Raw genomic sequence first — 23,027 nt, forward strand, 5'->3', positions numbered from 1 at the left:
GCACACGAAGATGAGAAAATTTTCACTTTTCAAGAAGTTTTTAATAAAAAAAACGGCAAAGTTTATGCTAAAACTTCTAAAGACGCAAAAAATGTTATTCCAATGGTTCACCGTGGCCACCATCCAGCCTCCGTAATGATTTGGTGGGGAGTGTCTTGTAAAGGCGATACATCTCTTCATTTCTGCGAAAAAGGGATTAAAGTGTTCCAGGAGGATGCCTTAGAAAGCATGGTGAAGCAGATGAACACTACTCTCTTCAATCGAGCGCGTTGGATCTTCTAGAATGATTCCGTTCCAACCCATAAGGCTGGCAGTGGCTAAAAGACAACGTCTGGAAGTCCTAAACTGAATCCATTGGACTACAGTTTGTGGTCAAATTTGGAGAACATGGCCTGAACACAGAAATTTGGTTCGAACAGCGACGTCAATACCCATGGAAACCGTGCGTGCTGTCGTAGCTGAATGGTCCAATCGTTTGAAGGCTTGTATAAAAGCAAATGGTGACCATTTCGAATGAAAATTTAATTTTGTTTTTAATAGTTACATGATTAAATAAAACTAACTTGATTAAAAAAGTATTATAATTTTATATCTATAACGGTTTATCTTGTTACAGAACTTATGGCAGGACTAAGTATGTTATTTTGTAGTTGACGGCTCTTTCCCACTGGAAATCTTGACAGAAAGTCAGTGTCATATATTCGCGGAATCAAATTGATCGCTTTACGCTTGAAACAGTTCGCGAAATATTGCAAACTTATTTCCAATGTCAATGCCATGTAGCACAAACAAAGCGTTTATTGAAGATAAGTCAAAATTCTCTTTTCTCACTTCGTCTTAGCAAACGATGTTGAAAATAGGTATGCACGTATAAATAAATACTTTCCTGATAGCTGAGGCAAAGACTTGTTTTGTTTTTGTATATCTGGTTTTGCTTCCTGGTGGCGTCTATAGTTACCAGTTCGATTCACTACTTCTCTGCTCGCTATGGTTATGCCTATACCTCACTGGTAGAACTCACTATTTTCAATGCTGCCAACTCTCTTTTCTAATATTAGGCAAATTTTATTAGACTGCGTTCATACCAAGCAAATTTTGTTGCTTCAACTTTGAGTATGCGCTTCTGATGTTCCCGTCGTGTTCACACACCTTGCAATTGTTAGTTTTCAGTTAACATTCAACAACAGCAGCAAGAGCAAAACAGAAGTAGGTTTTGAAAAGCATTTCGCGGCTATGTTAACAAGCAAAACTGCCACATTTGGAGACCGGGAAACCCACACGCGCTCATCGAGAAGCCAACGCATCCTAAGGGAATTCCAGTTTGGTGCGAATTTTTAAGCAAAGGCATCTTTGGCAAATGCTTGTTTTTTAGAAATCCTGCTGGAAAAGCTATTTCGGTCAAAGATGAGCGCTACAAAGGTATGATAAATGATTACTGGTCGGAAATTCAAGACGCGGACTTGGACGATCTTTGGTATTGCCAGGATGACGCACCATACCACACCACCATATCGCGTCAAGCTCGGTAATCGCCATCTCGGCGTAGTCGATTGGCCAGTTCGGAGTTGCAATTTGACGCTATTTGACTTTTTTGAGGTGTGCCGTACAGGACCAATATTATGTGAATTATCGAGTGAGCTATTCGGAAGACAGAGCTCAAAAACTTCCCCACGGTCTTTGAAACCGGGTTAACACACGAAACCAGCCAAGAAATGGTGAAATGAAAATAGCAAGAAATGCAGAGATGCTGTTCCAGGAGTAATGGGGACGTATACTCTTTTGAATAATTCAATAAAAGAACGAAAAAAAAATATATTTTTTCCTAATTTTTTATTTTTAATTTATATAAAGAAGCCAATGTATGGACCAACTTCTTTGTTATCCTATTTTGCCTGATGGGATATAAGGCCTCTTCAAAACGCTTCCAATTGTGATGACCAATGATGACTTCTTTCAAAAAATTTTCCTGCAGTCATAAGTTAATTTTCAAGAGTACTCTTTCACGTGCCCCTAGGGCTTTTTTCTATTGCCTAGAGAGTTCCAATCGAGTGCTTGCCTGCATATTTTTGTGTGATCCTTTCGAAGAGTATAGCCAATATACCTCCATTCTAGGGATCAAAATAAATAACTTTGCCGAAGGAACCATACCTCTAAAACGAATTCTGATGTCCCCAATTTTTGTCGAACGAAAAATCCCACTTTGACCCATTTAGAGTGCTTCAATCGAGTCCAAATGTATGACCGGCCCCCACTAACTTTGGACGGCCGATCCACCCATGCCAGTGGCACACCCCCTGGAAGTCCCCTGGGGGGTTCTCCATAGAATCATTTCAAAATATCACCATTTTTGGCCTTTACATGAGAAAAGAAACTAAAAAGTTCGACCCAAATTGCGGGGTATCAGAATTCGTTTTAGAGGTATGGTTCCTTCGGCAAAGTTTCTTATTTTGATCCCTAGAATATGATTTTCACAGAGCAATGTGCGATTTTTTTGCCTCCCCACAAATCGACCCGGCCTAATATATAGATATCATTGGCGCGTACACCGTTTTAAGGTGTTTGACCTCCTCCTATTTGTGCCGTGCGTGTTGATGTTGTTCCACAAATGGAGCGGCCTACAGTTTCAAGCCGACTCTGAACGGCAGATATTTTTATGAGGAGCTTTTTCATGTCAGAAATACACTTGGAGGTTTGCCATTGCCTGCCGAGGGGCGACCGCTATTAGAAAAAACTTTTTCTTAATTTTGATCTTTCACCAAGATTCGAACCAACGTTCTCTCTCAGAATTCCGAATGGTATTCACACACCAACCCATTCAGCTATGGCGGCCGCCACTTACTCCGCTTTATTTCTGAATGTGTAACTGCTTAAAATTCGCACAACGCTCTCTGTTGTTGATTGTTCTGGGCCATCAAATCCACAATAAACCTTTTAAACATTTCTTAACTAAAACTTGCGGCTTTTTTTGTAGCCCTATGAAGTTAATTGAGTTCGCCCATTCTGTGAGGCATTGCGAAATCAAGCGTTTCGAGTACTAAACATTTGATGCTATCGTGGAAGTCCACGTCTTTTACTAGTATTCAAATGGAAGTATTCAAAATAAGATTAACAATTTTTGTTATAGATGTGTTCATTTTAAGCCATCCAAGCGTAAGCGAGATTATTTTAGTGGCGAGCTCTTGCTAGCCTGCGTAGGTACCAACATTTGCATACACTTCACCTTCTACAAGGGCCTAAATCATATTCTGATGATGATTTTCCATGTTGATTTCAGGCTCGAAATGTCGATGTGCTTACTTTCATTCGTCCTTCTTTCATCAAACATTACTCACTTCGATTAATACATTTCTTCCGATATGAAACCTGCTTCTTGCCAATATACCACTCGAGTAAAAGAGAGTTGGAGAATGAATTATGATAAAAAAACCTGAATCATGACCTATCCTACGCAGTAAAATATGTTTTTGCTGTCTCCCTTCCGGCGCTGTTGGTGCTGGAACGAATGCAATCTTAATTTGTAAGCTTTGACATAACGAACACGCCAGAGTGGTATTTTGCTTTAGCTTTTTGTTTGAAGCTATATTTTTGCAATTTTTCAACTCGCTTTAATTACGATTCCGAATATTTCAACAAATTGAAATCCCATGCAATTTATCACTACTTGCTCGTACTCGTACTAATCTCGCTCCACAGGACATGCAGGATGCACAAATGGATATAGGTACGAACGTACCACATTGGTCATTGACATATGAAATTTACGATTAAAAAAGGGAAATGTGGTCAAGCCTAGTGGAAAGTGCAAAAACCGGTTTGCCCGTAATTTTAATTTCCGAAAATCGGAGTTGCAAAAACAGCAGCAGAAGTAGAAGGCGACAATCGATGCTGTCAACCAAGCCATAGTCACAATTTAAATGCCACAGCATTGCGGAAGCATAGAAATGTATGTATGTGTATGTGCCTGAAAAACTTGGAGAAATTCAAGCCTTGTACATTTGTCTGCCTCTATGTAAGTATGTATGTATGAAGGCGCATAAGTCACAAGAAAATCTGGACAAAAGTAAGATGAATGCTTTGACAGTTGCCCTGGCAGATGGTACAGGATGTAAAGTGGCTGCTACAGGATGCGTACGCTTCGTTGCAACCTGTGAACCAAAAGCAGGATCTCATAAGTGTATAGGTGTATGAGTGTATAAGTGTATGAGTGTATGAGTGTATAAGTGTATGAGTGTATGAGTGTATAAGTGTATGAGTGTATGAGTGTATGAGTGTATAAGTGTATAACTGTATGAGTGTATGAGCGTATAAGTGTATGCTGACGACTGCTAGCCGGCTGCGCTGAGTCAAGGGATTGTCGGCCGCTTTGCCGTTTTGCCGATTTGTTGTGCTGCATTTTGAATTTCTTTGTAATTTCTCTTCACCAGGCATAAGAAATGACAGGCAATTTGTTTGTTCTACATCCAAACTAAAGCCTACCAAAACTGAGTGGCAAACAAACAGATAAATAAATAAGCAAGAAGGATGTGACAAAAAGCTATGGGAAGCAAAAATACGAGTACTTGCAGCAGAGACAGTCTTCCGCTGGCAGGAGGTGTCCTGTGCATGCCTGCCATATTTATATTTGTCAAATGCTCACTTTTTTAGTTTACGAGTAGATGCGTGTACTTGTGAACTGCATGCCTGTCATATTATTGAGATTGCAAGAGGTTGTTAAAGCAGGAAAAACATTTACACTTTTGCACAATGCGGAACAGAAAAATTGGATGAGAGAAAAAAATTTAATCTCTTCACCGGCCATTTGTACTCGTACTCGTACAAACGAATATATTTAAGAGTTGTGTGTATTGTTGTAAAAAATTTCTATTTCATGGGAATTGCAAGAAAAATATTTATGCATGTATATGTGTCTATACTGTAGTTGTTGCTAGCTTTAACTTTTAATTTTGTACTCACATCGTATGTCTAAATGCACTGGATTGCTCTCGCCATCGCCTTCCCGATTGCTGCCCACACAGGTGTAGATACCCGCACGGGCGCGGCTCACGTTCTGCAACACCAAACTCTGGTTGGCCACAATGATGCCCTCGGCTAGATTGTTTTCCAGAATGTTACCCTGTAGAGGAAGTAATGTTAAATTAAAAATCAATGAATCGAAGTATTAGAAAAAGTATTATAGATAAAACGGCTGTAGCCTTAAACATATTGTAACGTGCACTGAAAGCAAGTGGAGCGAGAGTGGACACGGCAAAACTAATAAAAATTAAGTTGAAATTTTTATAAGATGCAAAATTATTAAGTTTAAAATTTTTTATTTAGGCTAAACAGCTCACCTCGCTTTCTCTTACTCAAAAGAAAACGGGGGTTAATATGCGCAAAAATCATGCATCAATAATATTTAGGAACGAATCGAAATGTTAGAACTGCAGTTCCTCTTCTCCTTGGTAGGCCCGATATCCGCTCAACCGATTTTGGTCGAGTTTAATAAAGCGTCCCAGGTATTTCTTTATCATGAAAACTGGCGCTAGTTCCCAATGCCAAGTGAAGTCAAGTCCTTTTGCACCTGATCTTTCCAACGCAGAGGAGGCCTTCCTCTTCCTCTGCTACCACTAGCAGCTAACGCATCAAATACGTTCAGAGCCGGATCATTTGTATCCATTCGGATGACTTGACCCAGCGAACAAAGCCACTGAATCGTTATTCGCTGCGCTATGTCGGCTTCGTCGTAAAGTTCTTACAGCTCATCGTTCCGTCGCCTACGATACTTGCCAACACCATCGTGCAAAGGTGAAACAGTCTTCTGCAGAATCTTTCACTCAAACACACCAAGTGACGCCTCATCGGATATCGTCGCCGCCCAATCTTCTATACCATACGTTAGGACGGGGATAATGAGAGCTTTATAAGGTGTTAGTTTTGTTGGTCGCCAGATGACTTTACTACTTCATTGCCTACTTAGTCCAAAGCATCTCTTGCTGTCAAGAGAGACTCTCCGTTGGATTTCAAAGGTTACAATCCAAGGCTTTGTTGCCGATTTCAATGGGGAGATTTTTGCATGGTGGCTTCTAAACCCAGCGCACAACCAGATATTCTGTGCCTCTTCGCCTTCTCACATTAGCTCGCTTTCGAACGTATTTTCGGAACTACTTAGAGTATACTTGGGCGAAGCCCTGCACTGGTGATACCAAATTAAGCGCCAAATGCAGGAAAAAATAAACCTGCTATAGGTTGGTAAAGCTTCCAGCAAATTATATGGTGTGTTAGTTCTAGACATCAAAAGGTGTTGGTCAATTTGTTCATGAATCAATTCATAAATGGCATAGAAAACGCTTAGAAGTACATAGAATTTAATTTACTTCAATACTGATATTATGGACTGATCTCCGTCTGGTACGAAAGAAGCATAAACCGTATTAACAGCTCCAAAAAAAGAGTAAATCATTACAACGCAGGCTTTTTGTGGAATGTAGAAAAAAATGCGCTCTGTGAGAAGAGGATGAATTCCATGAATGAGGATTTTGAATTCGTTGGTGCGTGACTACCATTCGGAATTCGGATAGAACGCAGGTTTCCAAAAATGGAGGAAAAGATTTTTGTAATAGCGGTCGACCCCCGGCAGGCAATTGCAAATATCCGAGTGTACTTCCGCCATGAAAAAGCTTCTCATAAAAATATCTGCCGTTTAGAGTCAAGAGGCATGCCAGAAATAGAAGGTGAAAAGGTGTAAGTGCTAATTATATACATATATTAAAAAAAAAATCGCCCACTACTCTGTGAAAATCATATTCTAGGGATCAAAATAAGAAACTTTGCCGAAGGAACCATACCTCTAAAACGAATTCTGATGTCCCCCAATTTGGGTCGAACTTTTTAGTTTCTTTTCTCACGTAAAGTCCAAAAATGGTGATATTTTGAAATGATTGTATGGGGAACCCCCCAGGGGAGTTCCAGGGGGTATGCCACTGGCATGGATGGATCGGCCGTCCATAGTTAGTGGGGGTCGGTCATACATTTGGACTCGATTGGAGCACTCTAAATGGGTCAAAGTGGGATTTTTCGTTCGACCCAAATTGGGGGACATCAGAATTCGTTTTAGAGGTATGGTTCCTTCGGCAAAGTTTCTTATTTTAATCCCTAGAATATGATTTTCACAGAGCAAAGAGCGATTTTTAAATCGACCCGCCCTAATATCCATATATATATATATATTTCAACTTGGATCGTTAAAGAGATGTAAATAGTAACTTCAGCGTTAGGGATAAGGGAAATCAGAACCAAACCATCGAATAAAGGCTAGTGTAGAATAAGACTTAGGCTTTTTATATCCTTATTCCCCCCGCTCGGAAGCATACGACCTCGACAAGTCTCTTCTTTCGTACACGGCTCTGGGCTGTTGCTTTCGCGCCGTCCGCTGTGATGTCCCCATTTGCTAGCTCGCGCAGCATCGACCTTCTCCAAGTATTATTTGGCCCACTGCGATCTCTGCTTCTTGCGGGTTCCAGTCCAGTGCCATTCTCGTGATACTATCTGGTGGTTTTCTAAGCGTGTGGCCTATCCATCGCCTCTGTCTGCATTTGATTTGCTATAGGATGGGCTCCTAATTCGTTCGTTGCTCTCAGAATATTCTACAGAATATTCTCAGAATATTCTACAGATGATGCGAAGGCATTTGTTGCGAAAGATTGTAGCTTCTGTGGGGTGGTGTTGGAGACCAGCCATGTTTCGTTTCTGTACAGGGTTGCCCATATTCGACGGACCTATCTGGCAACCTTGTATCTTTTGACAGAGACGTTAGATCGCTTATTGTTATACCGCATTGGAAGCGTCAGTCCAAGCAGATTTTTACCATGGAAGAGTACACGCCACGCGAGCGCTCCCAAATTGTTGAAATTTACATTCACCAATAGAAGTCAAAAGAAGAAGAAGAACAACAACATCATCATGTCCAATGAGGCTCATTTCTTATTGAATGGGACAGTAAACAAGCATAATTGCATAATTCAATAGGTAGGTACCTCTTTACGACTAAAAAGTCACTGCTTGGTGTGGCGTTAGTGCGAAAACGGATATTAGGCCGTTTTCCTTCGAAAATGAAGATGGTCAAGCTGTTACCGTCAATCAGGAGCGTTATCGCGATATCATAACCACTTTTGTGATGCCAATTATTCGTCGAAAGCGTATGAGGCAGTTCTGGTTTCAACAAGACGGCGCTCCACCACACACAGCTTGCACCACAATCGATTTTTTGAAGAAATTGTTTCCTCGTCGTTTGATGTCGAAAATGGTGATTTTGACTGGCCACCGCGTTCGCCCGATTTAACGCCATCTGACTTCTTCTTGTGGGAATATTTAAAATCAAAGGTTTATATTAATAAGCCAAAGACCATAGAAGAGCTCAAGAACAACATCCGTGAGAAAATAGCCGCTATTCCAGCCGAAATGTTAGCTAGAACTATGGAAAAAGCTGCAAAACGGGCACAATATGCCGTACAGGCTCAAGGCGGCCATTTGAGAGATATCATATTCAAAAAGTGATGTCAACAAATCTAATATACTTGAACCTAATAAAATGATTATTATCGTCAACATAAAAAAAATTGTGTTTTTCTTTGATTTAAAAAAAAAAAACACATGGGTCCGTCGAATATGGGCAACCCTGTACCACAATACTGACTCCATACACGAACTGAATATTCGCAGCTTAGTGCGCCTGGAGATTTGTGATCTCGCGCATACCGTACGTATTTTTCTGAACGCCGCCCTTGTTTTGTTTAGCCTGTAGTTAACATCTTCAACCGCTCCGCCGTCAGTCGTGATACTGCAGAGAGAATTCCGCAGGACACCCGTCAACCATTATATGTTTTGCTTTATTGTTGTTGACTCTCATAACCTTTGTCTTGGCGATGTTGACCTCCAACCCCAGAGTACGTGCCAGCGTGACTAGTCTGTCCGTCTTCGCTTGCATGTCAGTGAGTTTGTGAGGGAGGAGGCAGATGTCATCGACGAAGTCCAGATCCTCAAGATGTCTGGTGAAACTCCACACGATGCTTTTTTTGTGCAGAGTCAATTGGCTCATAACGCCGTTTAGGATAATGGCGAAGAGAAGGGATGACAGGGGACAACCTTGCCTTACACCTGTGTTGATGGTGAATGGGCCACTGATGTCGGCGTTGTGAAGTATGATTGTAGTATACACGTATATTTTGCGTTAACTTTACCATTTCATAGGCCGTTTGATTGATACAGCGATCTTCTCGGCAAGAAGCTTTACTGAAAATACTAGTTGAAAAGCCCGTGTAAAAATAAAAAGACTACTTAATTGTTTGGGGTAAAATTTTCTTAGGCGGCCGTCAAGTCGAATGAGTTGGTGCGAGACTAACATTCGGAACTCACAGAGAGAGCGTAGGTTCGAATCTCGGTGAAACACCAAAATTAAGAAAAACATTTTTCTAATAGCGGTCGCCCCTCGGCAGACAATGGCAAACCTTCAAGTGCATTTCTGCCATGAAAAAGCTCCTCATAAAAATATCTGCCGTTCGGAGTCGGCTTGAAACTATTGTGGAACAACATCAAGATGCACACCACCAATAGGAAGACGAGCTCGGCCAAACACCCAAAAAGGGTGTACGCGCTAATTATATATATATAGGTATATATTATACATATATATACAACTTTTTTATAGTCTCCTTTTCGGCTTATACTCTTCCACCAAAGTTTTTCTAATCTGTTCCGAATAATAGGATTTGTCCAAGTCTGAAAAATAGCCATTCGTGTCTACAATCACCTACATATTTGTATAAGATCCTTTTGCCGCCTGCCATTTCTGCAAATTGGGTAACAAATAGTAGTCTGAGGTAGTCGAGAGCGCCAAGTCTGGATAATAGGGAGCATGTGAAATGAGCTGGTACCCTATTTTCATAAATTTTACGGTCGCAACTCCTGAGATGTGAGCTGGTGCGTTCTCGTGATAGAAAAGGAAAATCCCTCGACTTCTTCAATTCAAACGAATGCTAAACACAAAGAAATTATCAGATCTGGCTGAAGCTTGATGTGTGTTCTTCTAAGAAATACTATTAGCTTAACATTACTTCGATATATTACAGTGAGGCCATCTCTCTGACTTTTCGCGGAATTTTTAAACGACTCTCTTGCTCTGCGTTTGTGGAAAGCACTCAGAGAGATAAGCTTCAGATAGACTAGAAAGATGTGCCATAAAAATTAAATATCTTTCAAAAGATGCGTTTAGATGTGGTTGTAAAATAATGCCTGTAAAAATTAAGACTATTTTAGGTTTCACTATTCCTCTTCTTTCTTCTGGTATGTGAAAATTGACATAATTGAAATGTCCATCATACCAAAATCCGCCAAAAAGTCGTTTCATGAATGCCTTATAGTGCGGAAAGTCGAGATATCGATGTTGAAGGTTTGTTCAGCAACATTACTCAGCAACGCTTCAGCAGAAATATTCTCAAAAGAACGTCCAGTTTTAGTTTTGCCAGTCCTTTTTCTTTACTTTTCTATCCCCGATAGCACCAGTTTCTTGAAATTTGTTCACCAACCTTTAATTTGTCAACTCATTCGGACGATTATTTTCACCAATAAAGCTACAAATATTGCGATATGCTGTGCTTAATGATCGACCATTCCATAACAAATTTGAGTAATTTTTACGCGTTGTGCTATGATGTAAAATTTCTACTTGACAAATATCCAAAATGAAAAGGTATTTACAAAAAAAGGTACTGTCCAGGAATTATTCATTACTGATATCTAGGCGTTTTTGAACGAGCCTTTATTTTTGCTAAAAAAAAAAAGTTTTATTGCTGTCACGTGGTCGACCCACAAACACAATAGTTTACTAAAAATTTCAAAAGCTTCAAGATTGAGACGAATTTATTAATTCTTTAGAAAAAGTTTGAAGTGAATCAGCAAAAGACATGAAAAGGAAAGCAAACAACTTTAAGAAAGTGAACAAATTTTGCATTAAGAAGAATACAAAATAAGCAAAAAAAAAAAAGCTAACAACTCTAAGTGTCGAAAAGGCCGGTAGAAAAAAAGACGCACTTGAAAAAAATGCTACACAAAATAATGAAAAATGTATGCCTGCGGCTAAGTAAGTGGAAACTTATGAGAAAATTTCGCAATGGAGGCCACTGAGCAGTTCCTTTTAAAGCCATGCCCGTGAATAGAGTTCACGCTCAAGTAGAACAGCCACCGTTCGAGTGTGGATATGCCACAAAGAGCACGTGAGGCTTCTACGGCTTGCTGATGCTCAAGGCTGATTTATATGTAAATAATAATTTTCAATTAGGTTTAAAGACCAAACGCTTGCTTCTGGCCGGAAAAATGCTTTGAGTGGTGGGCTGACTGAAGAGAAGATGAAACAAATGGCAACGAAAGAAAAGCGGAAAAGCGAAAGGCAGCAAAGTGGGGGAGAACCATGATAATATGCTCATAAGGCTTTCAATAGTCTGCTAACTTTTTTCGTACGTATGTACATACATACATATATACGAATGTATGCATTTTTCATTTTTCAATGCAAACTTGCTTGCCCTTTTATTTGACGTATTTTTTTCGATTTTATAATTTTGAATGGCAAAATTTTCATGTTGGCATAAAGTCTCATTGGCTGCGAGCAATTTGTGGCCACTAAGGCATGTCATATGCGATTATTATGCACACATATGTAATATATAATACATATAAATGAAATTGTCAACAGTGAAGGCATAGAAAATGAAAAGTCCATCATCATCAACATCAATACCCCAAGATATATTAGATTTTTTTCCACGTATGCCAGAAAATACTCGCATATACACAAATTTACATACTTACGTACACTTGTATGTGTGTAAAGGAAACTTGTAAGTAAGCAATTTAAAATTTACAAACACATTTGCATACTTACGTTATGTCGCCAACTGACTTTGTACACCCAAGGATTCGATTTGATGTTGCACTCGAAGAAAACGTCGATGCCCTCACGGAAAGTCGAGTTTATTGAGTTGGTGCCCAGCTCCAGGCTGACGACGGGAATGTCTGTAAATGCAAGTGTAAACATTGTTTTTTCATTATTTACATAGACATACTCGTGCATACAAACAAATTTAGTTTGCAATAAAAATGGCAAACAATTATTTTTCACACATTCCACTAAGCCCGCATAATGAAGCAATATTTCTTAATTTCATGCTTTCCCACCTTTCTACATATCTCATTTAGTCTGCACCTGCCTTAAACAGAATCTTCTTTGGCTTTAGTCATTACGCGATTGCCTCCTTGTTTGACTGTAATTAATTAATTTGCTATCTGATTGCATTTTAACCTTTTCCTGCATGCTCACACGCAATATTTATCTGCCTTATTTTCTTTCGAGCCTCTGCGTGGTATGTGAAAACTGTATTTCTTAGTCATTTCCACTTCCTGTGATGCTCTGCAACGCAGCACTGAATTAATGTTGTTCATATTTTCTACAGATTCACTTTGAACTTACATACATACGAGTATATTTGCGCTACGTACACTAACAGCTGTTGCACACAGGCATATCTCACACATGTACTCGCACATATACATATATAAATATTTATAGATAATTAGCGAATACGAGGGCTGCCTACCATGGAATAAAAACTGTAAAAAGTAATGAAAATGGCTGTATTATTTTTCAAATAAGTCTCCTTGTAAGTCAATACACTTCTGTATTCGTTGTAACCAATTTTCAAACCACTTTTGCCACTCAGAAGTCGATACCTACAAAACCAGCTTTTTAAAGGCCTCAACAGCGCCTTCAGGTGTTGAAAGACTTTGACTTCGCATTTTATTTTTGATGTTCGGGAAGAAAACGAAATCATTACTTGCCAAATCAGGGCTATTAAGCGAATGATCCATTAATTCTATCTTTTAAGTGCTCAAAAGCTCGCTTATGTGAGCCGACAAGTGAGTGCTCGCATTGCCTTGGTGAAAGATAATTCATCTTCGGCGGTAGGTTTTCCTTAATTCTTCGAAAACTGCTGGCAAATAGATAGCTGTGTGCCACTCATAGACGCTTTAAGGTCAGTTTTTCTAGTGATGCAGTTGCGAGATGACAAAACTTTCCGAAAAATAGGCGACCATTTGTTTTATGGTGTTCCGCGACCAACTTTTGTTCGACAAAGCTCGTCTTGGAACACTAATACTGTCGATTGCTGTTTGGTTTCTACGTCAAATGTATAGACTGAAAATTCGTACCCGGTTAAAGATGTCAAAGATGTGCTTTGAACTACTGCGGCTGAATTTCATAAACATTTCTTCACAAGCTTTTTTTTGGGAGATCGCTAAATTCTGCGGCTTCTAAGAAGAAAAAATCTTTTTGACAACCAAATGTTCACACAATATTGAATGTACGCTTCCCCCACTAATGGCTGCTAATGTCTCTATCTCGCGATATATAATATCACATGGCTTTCTTGCATTATCAATTGATGCATAGCAGCGATTGTTTCTGCCAAACAACCGTTTCTGGACGATCCTCACAAAATTCATTCTGGAATGGTTGGCTTCCACGTTCGAACTCTTTATACCAGCATTTCACAGTGGCCAAGTTCGGTACTTCAATGGCAAAAGTCTAAGTAAGTAAATTAATGCACTTGCATTTTGATAATCTATGTCGAAAATCGTAATAAATCAATGCACAAAAATTTTCTCGAGTTAATGCCATCTTTTGGGAGAGGTGATTTTTTCAACTCATTGGAAAAAGCAAAAATAAAGCTCGTAAGTAATATGGGTATATGTAAATTTATGCTAAAAATACCAAACATTTCGTTGCAAATATCGAATTACAGTTTATCACATACCGCTTTTTACATATACCGCTTCTGAACGGTATGTTGCTGTTGTTGTTGAAGTACCTAAATAATGAAATAATCCTAGTTAGTGACCAGCACCGTTTTACTACCACTGCTCTTGTGTTTTTTTTTAAGTCAGACCCACCTTGTGAGAGTCTGAAGGGTATACTCGAACTATTTTTATTGCTCTCTTTGGCTCTTTTATGGCCACTAGAAACTATTTTTGCTACCATTTACTGATTCAGGCCTACATTCAGGCTAGAATTCGAAATCAATTGTATACAGAAGCTGTTGTTCGCCAGCTTCCATCAGATTCCCGCACTGATATTCCCAGTAGAAACTGCTCGGGATTTGGTTAAGTTTATTACAAAAAATAAAGTCATTGTAATTTTTGTTTGTTTGTTATAACCCATTTGAAAATGAGGCATTTTTATAGGTGCACAGGTATTCGTAAATTTCAATTGATTTTAATTCGCTCAAAGCCAACTTTAGTACCAGCTTGTGTTAGATTTAAATTAAAACCCGGTTCCAAGCTCGAAACCAGGTATTGAATCGACTATCATTAAAACAAATGATGACTTTTCTTAAACGTCTGTTAACAAATGTACAATAGAACCGGCTTGTTTTTGACTATCATATGCGCCATACAGAATTGAACAAATTCGAATGGGTTATGAATTAAATGATTCATTGAAGGATTTAGAATAATTTTAACAAATATCTAAATTAAATCTAATAAAATTTAACTCGGCTAGGTGGGGTATTTCTTAAAAAGCCTTAAAAGCTTTAAAGGAAGAAAAACTTGCATTCAAAATTAGTCCAATATGAGCGTATTTTATTATCACTAGAGCATACAGTTTGTCAACTACAGGTAATATATGGAAAAAAATCAGGGTGACAGTTGATAGACAAATTTTCTTTAGCTTAGGGAGGGGAAACAAGAAATTGTAAATACAAAATTTCACAGCATTTACTTGCACTCTTTCTTGAGCAAACCGTGCATTTCCGATGAAATAATAGCTTCGACGCGATATGGACTAATCAGTTTAGTTGCGTTTACCTGCGACCCAACCAAGTGCTATTTTTTCAACATTAATCAATTCTATAAACGTGATGGATTTTTCACGTTCTAGTGTTTTTACTATTTATTTGTATTTTTATTATTATTATTTTTTTTATATATGTATATAGTATTACCAACAAGAACCATATAAAGCAAAACTATAAGCTCTTTACGCAGAATTTTTAGAAAACCGCGTTGAATTTGGATATAATAAAGTGCCCGTTTAAAAAAAAAATAAATAAATAATTGGCGCGTACACTTCTGTTAGGTGTTTGGCCGAGCTCCTCCTCCTATTTGTGATGTGCGTCTGTTGTTCCACAAATGGAGGGACCTACAGTTTCAAGCCGACTCCGAACGGCAGATATTTTTTATGAGGAGCTTTTTCATGGCAGAAATACACTCGGAGGTTTGCCATTGCCTGCCGAGGGGCGACCGCTATTAGAAAAATGTTTTTATTAATTTTGCTTTCACCGAAATTCGAACCAACGATCTCTCTGTGAGTTCCCGTTTGTGAGTGCCCGTTTAAGGGAATTTAAAATTCGCCAGTCTTGGGTGCTTTCTTCCACATAAAAATAAAATTGGAGGAGGCGTTAAATGGAGAAAATGAACAAAACCACGACCGAGAAAATCATCAAAAACCTGTGTTCCTTTTGACCTACTTGCAACTCTATGTTGACTATAATTGGCGCTTACATCCTTTTTGAGTGCTTGGCCCAGCTCCTCCTCCAATTTGTGATTTACGTCTTGATGTTTTTCACAAATGTGGGCACCTACAGGAGATGGGTTTAGATTGGGATCTTTTTCTTGGCAGAAATACACTTGGGGCTTTGACCTTATTCATTGAGAAGCGACCGCTATTAGAAAAGATGTTTTGTAATATTTGGTCCGAAGTTTTGTACATGTACACTTCCGAATGGTAGTCACACACAAACCCATTTGACTACGGCGGTCGCTTATTGGATGCCTGTGTTAGAGAAATTCACGCAGTTTCCAAATATTTAGAAGAAAAGGGCCAAGCATTGTCTCTGTTACTGTCCCACTCGCAATAAAACTCGACGACACTGTGCTAAAAATATGTATGTATTTGAAAGGCGAACGGACTTTAATTCAACGAGCATGCGGAATTTTCAACGATTCAATTCGGGGTTACGTCAATATAGCGATAGAAAAAATTAGCATACTTTCAGCAAAAGGATGAAATTTGATATATTAGAACTTTTCAAAGTAGATACGAGAGGGGCCTTTTATATTTCGGGATTTGGCAACCCTGGTGTTGCAATCTGGCAACTGACAGCTGTATCGCAAAGTTTGACATTTTTTGGCTTTTATGTACTCAGAACGTTTTGAAATACCAGCCCTATTTGTGTTGTTTACAGTAACTTAAAAGATTCATCTCGGTCCAAAAATGGAATTAAATCGTGAACATTGTCATGCGTTTATTTTTACAACTTTCGACGTGGATTAACTCAGCAACATTTCATGGATGAACTTAATTCATTTTTTGGCGATGAAGCTCCATCAAGGACCAGTGTTTATCGATGGTATGGTGAATTCAATCGTTGTCGTAGTTCACTCCAAGACGAATTTCGTGAAGGTCATCCAAAATCAGTTGTTGTTCCGAAAACCATTGATGATGTGCGCGAACTGATATTGCAAGTGGGACCAACATACATTCAACATTGCATAAACATTTGACTGTCAAAAAAAATTTGTTCGCGTTGGTCGCCTGTTTTTTCGGAAAAACTGAACATGTCGCAGCCGTACCACTAGAACAACGCAGAACAGTAAATTCTGAGTGGTACACAACCATTTGTTTGCCAGTTGTCTTCCAAGAAGTTAGAAAAACCAATCGCCAAAGACGGATCACTCTTCCCCAGGACAGTGCGAGCTCTCACACATCGGCTCAAACAACTGCATTTTTGAGCACCCAAAACATCCAATTAATGGGTCATCCGCCGTATAGTCCTGACTTGGCACCGAATGACTTCTTTTTATTCCCGTACGTAAAAACCAAACTGAGAGGTCAACGTTTTTCGACACCTGAAGAAGCTGTTGCGGCATTCAGAATGCATGTTTTGGAGGTACCTCATTCAGAGTGGCAAAAGTGCTTCGACAATTGGTTCAAACGCATGCAAAAGTGTATAGATCTTCATGGAGAATATTTTGAAAACAATAAAGTGATTTTCGATGATTAAAATTTGTTTTTGTTCTCTAATCCCGAAATATAAAAGGCACCCCTCGTAATACAAAATAAAACTTTTTCATCAACCTTTCTTTTTCGACACGTCAACAAAAAATATTCTTTGTATTATAAATATGAATATATATAGAAGTAGTTGTGTTTTTGACATCGATTAACAGTGAGTTTCAAGACGAATCTATTAAAGGCGGTGTTGGTAAATCAGCTGAGTTTTTGTGTTTTCCTTCGCCGTGTCCATGTCGCTGTCAGCTCAGAATGAAAGAAGGCGAATTCATTATTTGGTTTTTAGCTTCTCAATACTTTGCTTTGACAATCAAACGTACAGAATAGTGTTGTTGGTCTAGGGCCACCAGCGTTATTGAATCCGCCTTGGGGAGTTTCGGTTGTTTTGAAAAGTTCAAAGTTTTAAAAAGAAGTTGTTTGAAAATTCGTTTATAAAAAAGCGATGTAATACGTCAAAAAGAAAAGAACATTCGCACTTCAATGTAAAATATAATTGTTAATATACAGGTTAGACTTAAGATTTAAGTTAAGATTTAATCGAAAATCATTTTGCTCTTGGCCGCTTTTGTGGCTGCTTTGCACTACCGGCAATCCAAAGGATTATTTAAAAATTTCCATAGATATCTTAATTTCTCCCCATTTTGGAATGATTTCTCTATTGTTCGACAAAAATTTTTCGTAGAAATACGAAAATCAAAGATTACATAAATGAACTCAATTTTTTGGGTATTTTAGAAAGTCTAAATTTTCTGACTTAGAAGTCCACTATAGTAATCCAAATCGGCCGACAAATAATATTTCCATCCTGTTGATTGTTTAATAAATCATTCGAAGGGATATAAGCCAACTTAGAAACGAATAGTAATAATAAATCCAAAGAATTTTCCAACAGGGTTTGCATTGGTTATAAATTGCTTCGTAACTTCAAAGCTAACAATTTAAGGCTTGTGTATACAAAAATACATGTGCGCAAAGCATTCGCGTCTGTGTGCTTAATGATGTATGTTAGTATAAACACAGATGCAGGGTAACTCTTTTATATTATCTTCACTTTTATTAACCTTATCTCCACACATGTACGTACATATATTTATACGCCTGCACAATAAATAAATCCTGCCTGCTCTATTGCCTTAATTACCTCTTCTTCCATCTGCGTCTTCGTGTTTTGTGGCTGACTGAAGGAACATCTGTTGCTCGGCAACTAAATTCACAACGTGCACATATATACATATGTATATTCATCTACAGTTTTGGCAATAAGTTTTAATTGGTAATTGAGAGAAAAAAATGTAAATCTGTTTAATTATACACAGGTTGCCGAGGCATGAGGATAGAGTAAGTTCACGATTTTGGAATGAGTTCCATTTTTCAAAAGCAAGAAGAGGATGTATGCATATGTTTGTTCCGGTACTTGTGGGAGATGCATGTGTTACTGCCTAAAAACCTAAGGGAGCATGCATCTATTTTTTATCAAATATTTATTATGTTGCCTAAACACTTATTTTTTATTTTTATATTATATACTACACGCTTTTCGCTCAGTTATTTATCTTTACGCAACTCATAAATGTCTTTAAGATATAAGTCAGATCACCCTTCAAATACGATTCCTACAAGTATTTCAACTCCAGTGGGACTAAAAAAATTTCATAAAAATCGGTTCACCTATTTTGTAGCCTATAGGCCACACACAATCACACATAAACCCAAATTTATATCGACGTGTGTATAAACTAACATAATTTGCGGTCAGTCTTATGCCACTAATTATTGCAAAGCCCAGTGCAGCGACAGCCTATCCTTTGCTTGTGAAGCGATTTGAAATTTTGTCAAACACAATCCGAATTCGTGAAGATTTAAATGTCGAAGAATCAACTATTGCAAAATGCTTGAAAGCATTACGAGTTGAACAAAGAACTGCTAACTTCACATGAATTACACAGGCCTCCATAATTGTCAGACAAAGGCACAGAATGCCATATATTTTAATGTAATATAGGCCCAATATTCAGTTGGACAAAGAATTGCAAAGTACCACCCCACGCGCCATATTCGTCAAACATGGCATCACTGGATTACCATTTGCCTCAAATGATGTCACCAATACGTACAGGACAACATTTTAAGTCTAGCTCTCCTTAAAAGATTAGTATTTAAAGTACTTCTTCAGGATGCTCTTACTTCTTCTTACGCTTTACGGATTAGTAGAGATTGTGGCCGCAGATGGCGTATACTATACTTCGAATAAATAACACAGGTCTACGTGTTTTTTTTTTTCTTTATATGAGATTGGTTTTTGATTTATTTTTGTGTGATTATGGTTTTCAAAGCACGCATCACTTCATTATTTTAAGAATAGTGGGAGTAAACAACTACAAAAAACGTGTTTTGGGACTATTTTTCATAAAAATCCTACGCACTAGAGACTTAGAGACTATCTTCAAATTTAGTTTAATTTTTTTAAAGTGTTTTACTTCCATAAAGAAGGGAACAATTTTATACCTATACCTACTCAATATGTACTAAAGGCTCGACTACACAATTTATGAGTGTTGCTATAGTGGAATGAGTTGGTATGTGACTACCATTCGTTAGTACATGGGGCCGAAAACCTGGGTGTGAAACAGCACACGATAGAAAAAGTGGTTTCTAATAGTGGTCGGCCCAAGCTATAGCCTTTTTAGTGGCCTCCAAATATGATACTTTCGTTAATAAAAATAATAGTGATAAACTACTACAAGTACAAAACTCTCAAACTCTGAAAAAGAGGTTTTTCTTAAATTTTGGTCAGAGTTCTGGTTTTTGACACATTTTGAAATTTTATTCAGTGAAATACCTTTTTCGTACAAAATTATTCATTTTGCTCTAGCGCTGAAAAATCAACCAAAAGTCATATTATTTAATGACTAAGGAAGAATACGCAACCCACATCGTACGGCGGCTGCGGTAGCCGAATGCGTTGGTGCCAGACTACCATTCGGTAGTACCTGGGTGCTGAAGTATGAGGCAAGAAATAACAGGTCAGTCCATAAGTTCGTGCGTTTTTAAAGGTGGTTTTAAAATTAATAAAAAAGATGTTTAAAGTATTTATTAATCAATAATATATTTCCCTTCACTGTTTATAATGTCTTTTCAACGTTTAGGCAAATTTTTAATTCCCTGCTCAAGAAATGTATTGCGCTTGGAGCCAAAATACGCCTCAATATCCCTTTTTATAACTTTTTTTGAGGAGTAGTTCTTGTTGCTCATATGGGATTGAAGTCCATGGAAAAGGTGATAATCACAAGGTGCAATATCCGGAGAGTATGGTGGATGCGGCATTAGCTCCCATCCGCGATCGTTCAGCTTGCCTAATGTTTGCTTTGCGGTATGAGGTCTTGCGTTGTCGTGGTGAAACAAAACTTTGCGTCTATTCACTAAAGACGGCCGATTTTTTTTAAGCGCCTCATTCAGGTTTGATAGCTGAGGGGGAAAATAATCAGCAGTTATCGTCTGGTTTGGTTACAGAAATTCATAATAAACAATACCGGCCATATCCCAGCAAATAGACAGGAGAATCTTCTTGGGGTGAAGGCCATCTCTAGGGGTCGGTTCTGGTGTTTCATCTTTATCTAACCATTGGCGTTTGCAAACAGGATTATTGTAAAGGACCCATTTTTCATCACCAGTAACGATATGGTTCACAAAACTTTAATTTTCAAGCCGTTGCAGCAGCTGAGAACACACATTCACTCTCTGCTGAAGGTTGGCGATGCAAAGTCTATGCGAAACCCATTTTCCCAGCTTTGAAACCTTTCCCAACTGAACCAGGTGCCTGTGAACTGTTGCATGCGATGAATTTAACCTCTGAGCTATCATATTGACTGTCAAATTTGGCTCAGCTTCCATGAGTTCGAGCAAGGCGTCGGAGTTAAAGACTTCAGGACGGCCAGCGCGCGGGGCATCCTCCACGTCGCAGTTACCACTTCGGAATTTTGAAAACCACTTTTGCGCAGACCTTACACTCACGGTATCCTCTCCGTGAACAGTGTTTATTTCTCCAGCAGCAGTTGTTGCATATTTACGACTTTTATAAAAAGATACAAAATATGCCTCTTATTCGTGTTTGAAGATTCCATTTTATTTTTTAACAACACGTGCTTCTATCCGCGATTAAAATCACTTGTTGAATGTACAAAATATCAAAGAAAATATAAATAGTTCCGTTATATTCCTCGAATAATTTTTTGTATACAAAAATCGTACAAAAGTGAAATTATGGATAAAGTACGCACGAACTTATGGACTGGCCGATAATAGAACATGTTTTTTTCTACAAGCAGCAATGGCAAACCTCCGAGTGTATTTCTGGTATGAAAAAGGCCCTCATAAAAAATTGTGTGCCATTCGGGAGCAGCATAAAACGGAACTTTCTTCCATTTGCCGAAAGAGATGCACACTACAAACTGAACGAGGAGCTTAGCTAAGCTTCCAACAATTATATATACATATAGATGGAATTTTCCAAAATCCTCCAGCCTGCATGCTTACAAATGTCGATTATTATGGCAAGCCTTTCTTTTCGCTTTTTGTGGCATGTAGACCGAATATTTTTCTTCTAAACTTCAGTAGTTTTGGGTTTTTGGCATAAACTCTGTATTTCAGATAGCCCACAGAAAATAGTCCGAAGGTGATTAATTCGATGATATTTGCGGCAAAATTGCTCTAGAATTTTGTAAATTTATACTTCTTCGGAATTTTGTTTCTAATAATTTAATTGTTTCGTTGAATGGGTGGCATGTCGCACTGTCTTATAAGGTTGCGCAAAATTAATCACCCTATCGGAAGATTTATAATATTTGAAACTTGGGAATCATACAGCTGCAGAATGGCTTGGTGTGTGATTACCATTCGGAATTCACAGAGAGAACATTGGTTAGAATCTCGGTGAAACCAAAATTAATCAAAACATTTTTCTAATAGCGGTCGCCCCTCGGCAGGCAATGGCAAACCTCCGAGTGTATTTCTGCCATGAAAAAGCTCCTCATAAAAATATCTGCCGTTCGGAGTTGGCTTGAAACTGTAGGTCCCTCCATTTATGGAACAACATCAAGACGCACACCACAAATAGGAGGAGCTCGGCCAAACACCTAAAAAGGGTGTATGCGCCAATTATACAGGGTGGCTGATGAATTTTGCTACATTAAGAAACTCTAATAACTTTTTTTTTAGTGTATGGAATTCATTTATTTTTTTTCAAGTTGAAGGTCATTAAATTTTATTAAATGTAGCTTAACTAGTTTTAAAAATAATTGAATTTAAATGCCCCCATGCTCGTTGACACAAGTGCGGCATCTTAGTAAAAAGTTGTTCATTGCTGCTTTGAGAGTTGCGACAGGAATAGCCGCAATTGTTGCCCGAATGGATTGTTTTAGTTCATCCAAATTTGTTGGCTTTGTTTTATAAACTTCTTGTTTACATAAGCCCCACAAGAAAAAGTCAGGTGCAGTAAGGTCAGGCGAGCTGGGGGGCCAACGAAATTCGGAGTTTCTTGAAATCAGTTTATTGGGAAATTTTCGTCGCAACTCTGTCATAACAGTCTGGGCTATGTGAGACGTTGCCCCATCTTGTTGAAACCACACAGAGTTGAAAGGAATTCTCTTTCGGCGTAGTTCTGGATAGAAAAATTCTTTCAGCATTTTCAAATTTTGTAGGGAAATAAGTCTAAATCTTTGTGCATTATTGTTTGCAAAGACTGTCGGCTGACACCAAGTTGAGCAGATAAACTTCTTGTTGAAACCCTTGGATTGCTTTGTATAGCTGCAGCTACAGCAGCGATCGTTTCCTCCGTCCGAACTGGTGGGTTTCGATGATAAGGCCTTCTTGCGACTGTTCCTTGCTCAGCAAAATTATTCACCAGTCTCATTATGGTCCATCTGCTCGGGGG

The 23,027-nt window shown here is 38.5% G+C and overlaps 1 protein-coding gene across 1 annotated transcript in view; it reads right to left on the bottom strand.

Annotated features, from left to right (window-relative positions):
- Positions 1–23,027, bottom strand: part of LOC129244248 (hemicentin-1) — a 216,812-nt gene that overhangs the window by 74,260 nt on the left and 119,525 nt on the right. Inside the window, exons 9-10 of the mRNA XM_054881864.1 lie at positions 11,915–12,045; positions 4,954–5,113 (exon numbers count right to left, since the gene is read on the bottom strand). Coding sequence (XP_054737839.1) covers positions 4,954–5,113; positions 11,915–12,045 — 291 coding nt within the window. The remainder of the gene's footprint in view (positions 1–4,953; positions 5,114–11,914; positions 12,046–23,027) is intronic.

This window comes from Anastrepha obliqua, chromosome 4 (genome assembly GCF_027943255.1).
Source record: "Anastrepha obliqua isolate idAnaObli1 chromosome 4, idAnaObli1_1.0, whole genome shotgun sequence".
Lineage (NCBI taxonomy): Eukaryota > Metazoa > Arthropoda > Insecta > Diptera > Tephritidae > Anastrepha > Anastrepha obliqua.